The following is a 10503-nucleotide window of genomic DNA, read 5'->3' on the forward strand; positions in this document are numbered from 1 at the left end:
CCCTTGGATTATCCCGACTGCTGTTAAAAAAATATTAACTGTAATATTAAAATAATATTAACGCTAATATACAATACATTTATCATATTAAGAATCGTTAGGGAACTTCCGGGCATAGCCCAACGCTTCCCACATGTCCTTTGTGTCATGGGATAGGAAGAAGTCATGGGTTCGATCTTTGGGGATGACATAATTTTCTTTAAAACAATTGAACACCAATAATTGTGGTATATATTGACCCTATAAGGAGTTTACCGGATTCGATCACGGACCTATATCCAGAAACACTGCCCGAATGAATGTGTTCTCAGGTACCGTCGATCAAGTTCGGGTTTCTGCCCGAACATGTGTGATACGTGCAAATGATGAGGGTCGTTGAGATAAATGATCCAGATGCCAAAAAAATTGCCGTTAAAAAATAATAATGGTTAGGTTCATTTAATATAATTAACAAATGCAAATATATATACGTATATTTAATTAATTATTAATTAATTAATATTCCAATTTCACTAATCCAACCACATGTCAATATACTACTTGCAAAATACACGCCCACAAACACAACACACACAGCATAATTTCTTTCATTCTCTCCCAATTGTTAGTCTTTCAATCTCTCAATCTGCCTTCAAAAAACCCTCTTTGCAAAAAGGTATCAATCTGGTCATTATATTTGTGTTGTTTTGTTGAGAAACTGTTTCAATTTCTTGATAATATTTAGATCCATCATCTATATAGTCTCTTCTTTTTTTTGTTTGGTATGTTGTTTCTGTAATTTTTCATCTGGGTTTTACATTTTTCCCCAAAAAGTTGTATATTTTTGATGAAATATAATCAAAAAAAAAAAAAAAAAAAATTCATTTTCTATGTGGGTGTTGTATTTCATACTATGTGTTGTTAGATTCATGCTCTTTTTGTGTTACCTATCTTGATAGTTTGTTATTGTTATATAGCCGATTCTTGTGAATTTGCTCTCAATTTACTTGGATTAATGTTTTCTTTATGCGTTCTCTTTATGTGTATGTATGATTAATTGTATGAGTTGATTGTGTATTTGGATGAGATCCATTGTTGGTGATGAGCACTTAGTTTGTTTAACCTAAGCGAATTTAACTCTAGGGTTAGTGGGTGGGTGTTTAGATGCTAAAGTTTTGTTCTTTTTATAATTATGTTATAGGTAACATGTTACTACAATATATTTACAGAATTTAAGTTTAGTGATATTTTGACTTTAAATTAGGGATACGTTTCTAGGTCTTACTTATCACTTTTCAGCAATTTCATTACCTTTAAATGCTTTTCATAAAGATAAATCAATGTAATCATAAATTTTCATTATGTGGTTTAAATGCCTTTCCTGATTTTTACAATTTTTTTCATTGAAATGGAATGATGGTGTTTCATATAATCACTAATAACTGTTGATTAATACTCTAATTGAGTGAGTCCTATGTGGATTTTTACAATCCTGTCCGATTCGTGAAGTTGATTTATGTTATACGAGTACAACTCTATTGAACTTACTTTATTTGTATTTTTGTGTTGAATGTTGGTTTAATTTTGCTATATAATGTAATTATATTCATATACAAATTCGCTGCATTGAGTTCCTTAATTGATGAACTATCAACTACTATTAACATTTCATTGATTCTGTTTGAAGGTTCTAGATTGCAGATTGGTCCAATGCAAGGGCGGAGGGGTGCGATTAATTCGTTTCAAGAAACATTAGGGTTTGAACACGGTTCAACGCCGACTGAATTGGTTGATCAACAAATTTTCTGGGAAAGCAACTTAGAAAACTCACCATCAAACCAGTTACTAGATTATATATCTTTAGACTCACCAGAACAAGAAGATCAAAATGTAAATATGTGGAATGTAGGTGAACCTAGTTCAGGGGCTGGCCCTAGCCATAGTGAACCACGACCGGACCATGGGTGGTCACAGATGAATAAAAGTTGTCCTGAACCACCTTCAAGTGTGCTATCTTTAGGTGACCATGGTTCGTCTAGTTCATCATCTTTTTCTGACCCGCTTGCCCTGTCTTCCGAGCCATTTGACCCGTCTTCTGATTTAGATGACCACCGTTTGACCCGTAAAAGAAAAGCAGTAGAATTAAGCACCGGGCAGTCTTCTTCGGGTGTCGGAAGTTCAAGTATGTTTCAACGAGCCGACAGTAGTTCGAGCTCGCGGCATACGGTATCCGAAAACCCTTTGTGGGACCCACCTATCCCGCGACTCGGATTGAATCATCCGGGAAATGTGAATTCAAGAATTCTTCCTTCGCATCAACGAGTACACGACTTGTTACATCCAAATAATAACAATCGAGAATTAGATATCGCGGGTTCAAATCCCTCTTTAAGAGTTAACCCGAGTGGCGAGGGTTCATCAAGTCAACAAGACCGATCCGTTTTACGAATCCCGTTTCTGAGAAGAAACTTTGAATCGACTTCAAGATGGAGTCGAGGTTCCGGATCAAGAGCCACACGGTCTTCAAATCTTGTAATTTCAGAAGATAGGAATGAACTCGACTCGATATCCGATCATCCGCTATTTGCGTCTCGAACGAACGTACTAAATGATGTTCAAGACGAACTTAATTGGATTCCAGATAGCGGTGTTAGTGGAGCGGTAACAACCACCAACGGTGTGTCCAATGATGGTGCTACCACTTCACATGATCATCCTAGAAGAAGATTATTAGCGTATCTTCGGAGAAATTTATCGTCTGCTGCGGAATCGGAGGTTGACGGAGGGCAAATCGACGATCTTTTAAGGAGAAACCGTGCGGTTTTGGGTAGTTCATCGTCTTCTTCTCGGGATATTGCAGTTCCGCCTGCAGTTGGCATTCAAGATCATCATCATCGTCATCAATCAAACTCGAACTCGAGGTCTTCGTTGTTGATCGGTAGACACTTTGATGGTGCGTTCAGATCTCTGCATCATTCACGGTCAGTTACACCTGGAAGCGAAGGAAGAGGGCGGCTAGTTTCCGAGGTTTGTTTTCTATATAAACATAAATGCTATGAGTGCTTATTACCATAGTTCGAATTTTTGATACACAAGGATGGTTTGCAGACCATTATATTTCACTATATTTTTTCTTTGATACATTTTACTTTGTGATGTCAAAAGTAATTATGAAATTATGATGGTGTAGAATTAGTAATGCATTTGCCTGTTCATCAACGTTAGAGCTCCGTGTTACACTAATTTATTAAAATCTTTGTTACAGATTCGCAATGTGATGGATTTAATGCGAAGGGGTGAACCCTTGCGGTTTGAGGTTAGTTTTTGGCTTTTTTTTCAAAGCTTTTAGTTTTGATATTGAGAAGTTAGTGGCAAAGCTAGAAGTTCCCCCAATCAAGGTTGCAAAAATCGCTACTCGGTAGTAATAGGTCGTGACTTATTAGGGAGTACTCGACGACTTGGGGAGTATTTGTATGTTGACCAATATGACTTTGACCGATCTTGACCAATTTTGACCGATTTTCCGAGTAATCCCGAAATTTGGCCTAGTTTGGCGGACTTTGACTGCTTATTCGCCAAGTACTCCCTGCCACCCTGCCACCAATTAATTTATGGGTTAAAAGTTGTTAAAAGCTTTACTTAATACATTTAACATTTTAAATCAATTTTTTTTAACGGCGATTTTTTTGGCATCAGTAGATCATTTATTTCAACGACCCTCATCATTTGCACGTAACACACACGTTCGGGCGGAAACCCGAACCCGATCGACGGTACCCGGGGAACACATCCATTCGGGCAGTGGTCCGGGTAGAGGTCCGTGAACGAATCCGGTAAAACCTCTCTATAGGGTCAATATATACCACCATTATTGGTGTTCAATTGGTTTAAAGAAAATCATGTCATCCCTAAGGATCGAACTCATGACCTCTCCCTATCCCATGACACAAAGTACATGGGGAGAACCGTTGGGCTATGCCCGCATTTGAAGATATAATAATAGTCTTTCTATCCATAGTTAACGCACTAATTGTTTAATACAATTTCAAATAAAATGGACACTCCTATATGTTTTTTTAACGGCGATATCGACATCGAATGCTCTCATTTGTCACCCACACACACGTTAGGAGGAAACCCAATTCGCGACGATGTTGGCAGTACCATCGAAGGTTGGAAAACCCCCCCAGAGACCTTCCCAAATCGCATTGATGTTGGAAGTACCATCAAAGGTTGGAAACTCACTGCTTGGAGTGAGAATTGAACCTGGGTTGGCTGGCAGTACCCCAACTTGAATCCCACCCCATACCACTCAAGCCAAGCTTCGGTGGTGGACACTCCTATATGTTATATAAGTTTAATTTTTGTCACCAAAAAATGGACTATAAAAGTGGTTTCACGACATGAGACGGTTAATTTGGTGCTGTATTGAAAACAACCTTTTGACATGTCTTCATTCCATTTTTGGATAGAGTCATAGAATTTGAAGAATTTTGACATTGGTATTTTGCTGTTTTAATTTTGGTGGTGCTCTGAATCTTATGGCAGGATCTTATGGTCTTAGATCAATCAGTCTTTCATGGTATATCGGATATTCACGATAGGCATAGAGATATGATGCTTGATGTTGATAATATGTCATATGAGGTACAATTCATTTCATCATTCTCTTCATAAAATAATAATAAATATATATCTATCTTCAATCATAACATCCGCGCGGACCCCCCCAGGAGCTACTGGCGTTGGAAGAACGCATTGGAAATGTGAACGTTGGTTTAACCGAAGAAACAATTTTGAAGCATCTTTTATACAAACAGTACGTGCACGACGACACCGGTCTAGTAGAAGAACCTTGCTGCATATGTCAGGTAATTTAGTCTTAAGCTGGGTTATTTGATAAGGGGCATGTTGTCTATATATAGTCTTTATACTGAATATAAGCAGTTATTTAGATGTATGTTTTATATTACAATTTTTCTAAAAGGGAATGACCCTTACACCACTATTTTTAGCCATACACAACTAAATGCACCTTAGAGTGTTGTACAATACAATATATCAAAGCACGTTTAGTGGTATTTGACTAAAAAGTGTTGATGCAAGGAGCATCACCCATTCTGAATGCTCGTAAAACGCATAAAAGTATTTTACAATCAAAATCATTAAATAAGTGGATAATCACTTGAAATAAGCATTCAGAATGGGCAATTGAACAAGAAATCTTATGTTTTTTGTTTATTTATTAATTGTACATAGGAGGAATACAAGGATGAAGAAGATCTAGGAACGCTAGAGTGCGGGCATGACTTCCATCATGGTTGCATCAAACAATGGTTGCAATACAAGAACTTGTGCCCGATTTGTAAGTCGACTGGGTTTTCCAATACATGAACCAACCAGAAAGAAAAGAAGCATGAAGATTGTGTATCATCATCACTTGGATCACAAGACGGTGTATATGGATATATCGTCGGCAAAAATAAAATTATATGTGGTACCGTTAAAAAGAGTTAATTTAAGGTGTTATTGTTTATGGATTTTTTATGATGAACCAAAGGCACAACATACTGTCATTTTCTATTTATTCATGATCATCAAGAAGTTCAAAATTTTGTAATATGGAATAAATCATTCTGTTGTGTGAAATTTTGATTATTTGATGTAGGAAATGGTTATATGTCAAGCTATGCCATATTTTTATTTCAATCTGTTTGATGCTTTGATGAGATTGATTTTACTTGTAATTTGAACTCTAACCTTACTTGTGGCTCAAAGTTTGACAGCTTTGTTTTGACTTGTAATTCTTGACGAACTCTAATATGGGATATGTGATGAACTAGAAATCGTCGCTTGAGAAAATGATAAAATAATATAATTAATAATTAATAATAATGATAATAATGAAATAGAATTAGTTAGCAACAATTGACCAGTTAGAACGAATAACAAACAATTAAATTAGTAAAAAAGTCCAACAGTTAAATTAAATCAAAATCTGACATCAAAAGTAATACCACAATCCATAAGAACCAAGTCATCCTAATGATGTTTTAAAACCCCAAAAATACTCCAACAAAAATAAATAAATAAATAAAATCAACCTCATCATCATCATCTACTGCCTTCATTCTGGCAAAAACCAACCAAACTTGCTCTAGAGTCTAGACTAGGAAAACGCTCAAGCAGCAAGGTTTTCGTTTAGAGATAGTGAAGCAAGCTGAGCAGAAGGGGTGTTGTTGGCTTGCTGGACATTTCTAAGGACTTCCATAGCCTCTGCAACCTTCGCCTTTAATGCTTCTGGAGACTCGAGCAAGTGCAATACCTCTGTCTGGTCCATCTCCAAAAGCATGCCAGTCACCTTAGCCGCATGCTCATGCTCCAATTGATCAACCAGTGGGTACAGATTCTCACCCAACATCTGAAAAACAACAAACAAAAATATCAGCTAGCTAGACATTTTTCTCTACGGTAGTAATATGTAGCAGATGGTGAGAGACATACGGTTCTTTGCTGATCAGGTGGTGCGTTAGCAAGAGCAGAAGCCAAAGCTGTAATAGGCATTGGCTGTTGCATAGCAGCAGCAGCAGCAGCAGCAGCATCACGTGGAAGTATGCCACCAGCCATGTCATAAGGAACAGGAAGCATCCCTCCACGAACACCACCACCTCTCATGTTATTAGCATCATTCCTAAACGGGTAACGGTACATGCGTCCTCCTCCTCCTCTTGGAACCCCCATCTGAAACACATCAAAACAGGATTTTTTTATGTTTAGATAATTAAAATTATATACAGGCATGGAATTGTTTTATATCTAATTAATTAGTTATAGATATTTATTCAATTATGTTAATGACAGACTTCATTTTCACAACACACTGAATTCCTAACCCGAACTTTTTGGCAGGGATCATACATTCATACTATTAAGATAACAGCATAGGCATAGACGGTAGTACATTCTATCTTGGGTTTATTGAATAATACATAGTTCCCATACTCCTGCAACTATGCAACTAATTTAAAATAAATATTACTAAACTGTGCACCCAAGGGCACATTATTATTATTATAACAATTAAAATTAATGAAAGACTTCTTATAACCTATTGAATTTGTATATTTGATTTTAATACAGAATTAATTAATACTCAAACTACTCTTTCATAATACCATTTTTACCCTTCTAATAATGCAAGAGGTGAACTGAGATAGAGAATTACCAGCTAAAAGATTAAATTGGTATTACGAAAGAGTTGTTTTATCATTAAACTTGTATCGCATATATAAATGGTGACAAGGAGTCCTCAGTCGATTCTAATAATGTGCCTTGGGAGAACAGGTCAGAAATTCACTTTATAACAATAATAGATTCATTTAAGCATCTTCAAAAAGAATCAAAGTATGTCATTTAAGAGAGACGACTTACCTATTCAAAGCAAGACATATAGAAATTCGTATACTGTTGAAAATATTAACTTCATATCAGAAATAAAAATATGATAGGGGTCCTATCACATACCTGCTGCTGCATCATTGGAACAGGCTGCTGATTTTGTTGAACAGGACCTGCTCCACGTCTCCCACCAAGGCGTTGATCCTGCTGACCTTGTTGCACGACCGGTACAAAGTAGTTTTGCATGGGACTGCCACCTGGCCTCATTCCAGGGATAAGTTGCTGCTGGTAACCAAATCCAGCCTAAATTGTAGAAAAATAATAACAATTACTATCAATACAGGAAAAAAAAAAAAAAAAAAAATTAGAAAAATATTTAATCTTAGTGAAAAGTACCTGTGGAGGAATCATGGCAGGGGGAGCTTGTCCATAAAATATCTGCTGCCCCATACCAGGAGCACCAGGATACATGGGCATACGGGGAGCCATCATTGTAGGTGCCATTGCAACAGGCCTCATTTGTGAAAATTGTGCCTAAATGCAACAAAATTCAAGTACATAAGACAAAAATAATCGTACTTAGAACTAATAAGAAATATACAACTAATCAATCACTCATCTTACCTGCAACTTTGCCCTTCTCTCTTCCTTACGCTGTGCAAGCGCCACATACAAGGGTTTGCTCACTATCATTTTCCCATTCATCTCAGAAAGCTGAAAATATGAGAAAAATAAGGTATATTAGTTTACTAGTAGAATATTAAAAAAAAAAAAAAAAAAAAAAAAAAAAAGGAAAAAGGTCCAACATGTCACTTACAGCTCTAGAAGCCTCTTCAGAAGATGAAAATGTAACAAATCCAGAGCCTCTACTGATTCCACTCGGATCGCGCATAACCTGTATACACACAAATAAAAAAAAAATAAAGATAAATGTAACAGGTAACATTATGGTAATATCTCAAGAAACTTATGCCAAGGGGTGAGTGCAAATATAAAAAGGTTGCAACTTTCCTTAAATGGTCAAATTAGAAACAAACCTTGCATGAAGTGATGGTACCATACTCAGAGAAAATTTCCTTAAGCTTTTCATCATCGATGGTGTCATCCAGGTTCTTGATATACAAGTTAACACCTTGAAACTTGTCAACAGCTTCTTTTGCAGTCTGCTGGAATCGACTCTTAAGTTCAAGCTCTCGTTCTGACTTCTTCTGAGCCTTCCCAACATACCACTCCTTATCATCGATCTTCTTCCCATTTAACGCCTCAACAGCGTTAGCAGCATCATCAGCATTCTCAAAATTAACAAATCCAAACCCTTTAGATTTACCATCTCCATCTCTCATAACAACAGCACTTGTAATTATTCCATATTCACCAAATGTTGTTTTCAGATCATCGTCAGTAGTGGATTCAGAAAGGTTTTTCACGTACACGTTATTGAACTTTGTTCTGCTTAAAGAAGAGTCACGTTCTTGCTTACGAAGAAAATGACCAACGTAAACTTGTTTGTCATTGATCAGCATACCATTTAGTTTGTCAATTGCATTTTGAGAAGCTTCTTCAGTTTCAAACTGCACAAAGCCATAACCTTTCGATTGACCAGTACCATCAGTCGCTATCTTGCAAGAAAGAATACTACCAAAGCTAGAAAATGTGTCATGCAACGCTTTGTTGTCAATCGACTTATCCAAGTTCTGCACACACATGAAAAGGTAAATTTTAACCTGTGTCGCTTTAACGAAATCAATACACCAACAATGATAAATAAATAAATCAACAAATAACCTTAATGAATATATTCCCGGTACCACTTTTACGAATGCTTGGGTCCCGAATGGAATAACAGATTCGGATAGCCTTTCCATTAACACTTGAGAAGTTCAGCACATCAATAGCCCTTGCAGCTGCAATACAATTATACGTAAAATGTAAACAATGGAAAACACAAGCATTATACTACAAAAGAAGCCCCTTAAGCATACAAAATCACAGATTACGGATAAATATACAAACTTGCCTACGAAAGCAGAGTTTTTTTTTCTTTAGCATTGTGTACTACTAATAATCCACATTAACAATACGTACTACGTATAGTCTTAAAAGGTTGATTGAAACACAAATATCCTTTCAGAATTATTCGTATAAAATGCGTTAAAAAATGAGCTCAATTTGTGTACCAATAATAACCATCTGTTTAAATAAAATCCTTTATTACGAAGTATAAATTATAATCTCATCTCATTAATTATTATTTATTTAAGCATAACTATTGCGATCAAAAAATTAAATGATTGTGCTTGATTACATCACATCACAGCATAAAAATATAAATATGTACAAATCAAAAAATAAAATTTGTAAATTGGGGAATGTAGATACAAAAACTCACCATCATTAGGGCTACTGTAATTAACATAACCATAACCAAGCGATCTCCGAGTGCTCAAATCCCTACAAACCCTAACTGACACAACCTGTCCAACTTGATTAAACAAATCATACAATTGCGAATCAGTAACATTAAATTCAAGGTCTCCAACGTAAAGCGACGTCGTTGAAAACGGCTGATTTCCACCAGCTACCGCCGCAACCACCGCCGCTGCACCGGCCACACCACTGGCCGTGGCCGTCGCTGCCGCAACCACCGCCGCAGCACCGGATACCGTCGGTGGTTGTACCTGAATCTGTGCCATTTTTTCTCAAATTGAATAAAAATAGAATGGAAATTCAAAAAATTGGGGGCTGTTTTCTAAAAAATGGCGAAAAGGGGATAAATTAAGAACGAATGTATAGATACAGATAAATGTGTATGTATAGATCAGAAAGAGAATTTTTATTTTTTTGGAGGGCAGACAAACCTGCACTGCAAATTATGATGAAGGCATGTAGTGGTTTTTATATGTTGAATTGAAACCCTAGTTTAGAGAGTGTGGGGTTGGGTGATCACGACCGTTGATATTGTGATCTGTGATTTGATTATGAGTGTCTGGACCAGGCCTACGCATATGAATTTAAGATAGATTCGTATGGACGGTTAGGATCATGGGTTAAATGATGGTGTTGTGATCAGGTGTTTCGCGTTGTAGGAAGCTATGTTGCATCTCATTCGGGTTCTGGACTTCTGGT

General features: G+C 36.6%; 2 protein-coding genes across 2 annotated transcripts; one reads left to right on the forward strand and one right to left on the reverse strand.

Moving 5' to 3' along the window:
• The first annotated feature begins 537 nt into the window (after positions 1 to 537).
• Positions 538 to 5665, forward strand: LOC139893983 (E3 ubiquitin-protein ligase MBR2-like). Its single transcript, XM_071877184.1, has 6 exons — positions 538 to 655; positions 1667 to 3006; positions 3245 to 3295; positions 4528 to 4626; positions 4713 to 4850; positions 5239 to 5665. The coding sequence occupies exons 2-6, from the start codon at positions 1690 to 1692 to the stop codon at positions 5371 to 5373; spliced, it is 1740 nt and encodes a 579-aa protein (XP_071733285.1). The 5' UTR covers positions 538 to 655; positions 1667 to 1689; the 3' UTR covers positions 5374 to 5665.
• A 269-nt stretch (positions 5666 to 5934) lies between these two features.
• On the reverse strand, positions 5935 to 10232 carry LOC139893984 (polyadenylate-binding protein 2-like). Its single transcript, XM_071877186.1, has 9 exons — positions 9767 to 10232; positions 9163 to 9281; positions 8415 to 9071; positions 8195 to 8272; positions 8002 to 8091; positions 7774 to 7911; positions 7504 to 7680; positions 6484 to 6720; positions 5935 to 6400 (listed from the first exon to the last, which is right to left on the reverse strand). Exons 1-9 carry the CDS (start codon positions 10068 to 10070, stop codon positions 6161 to 6163), a joined length of 2040 nt encoding a protein of 679 aa, XP_071733287.1. The 5' UTR covers positions 10071 to 10232; the 3' UTR covers positions 5935 to 6160.
• Positions 10233 to 10503: the final 271 nt, after the last annotated feature.

Source organism: Rutidosis leptorrhynchoides, chromosome 2, assembly GCF_046630445.1.
Source record: "Rutidosis leptorrhynchoides isolate AG116_Rl617_1_P2 chromosome 2, CSIRO_AGI_Rlap_v1, whole genome shotgun sequence".
Classification (NCBI taxonomy): Eukaryota; Viridiplantae; Streptophyta; class Magnoliopsida; order Asterales; family Asteraceae; genus Rutidosis; species Rutidosis leptorrhynchoides.

What these genes read in the sequence shown, in the direction of transcription:
- LOC139893983 (XM_071877184.1), top strand. Translation starts at nt 1,690, where the DNA reads ATGCAAGGGCGGAGGGGTGCGATTAATTCGTTTCAAGAAACATTAGGG. An exon ending in TTGATAATATGTCATATGAG is followed by an intron (nt 4,627 to 4,712) that starts GTACAATTCATT and finishes GGACCCCCCCAG; the next exon opens with GAGCTACTGGCGTTGGAAGA. An exon ending in AACCTTGCTGCATATGTCAG is followed by an intron (nt 4,851 to 5,238) that starts GTAATTTAGTCT and finishes AATTGTACATAG; the next exon opens with GAGGAATACAAGGATGAAGA.
- LOC139893984 (XM_071877186.1), bottom strand. Translation starts at nt 10,070, where the DNA reads ATGGCACAGATTCAGGTACAACCACCGACGGTATCCGGTGCTGCGGCG. An exon ending in CTGCCATGATTCCTCCACAG is followed by an intron (nt 7,681 to 7,773) that starts GTACTTTTCACT and finishes TCTACAATTTAG; the next exon opens with GCTGGATTTGGTTACCAGCA. An exon ending in CACCTGATCAGCAAAGAACC is followed by an intron (nt 6,401 to 6,483) that starts GTATGTCTCTCA and finishes GTTGTTTTTCAG; the next exon opens with ATGTTGGGTGAGAATCTGTA.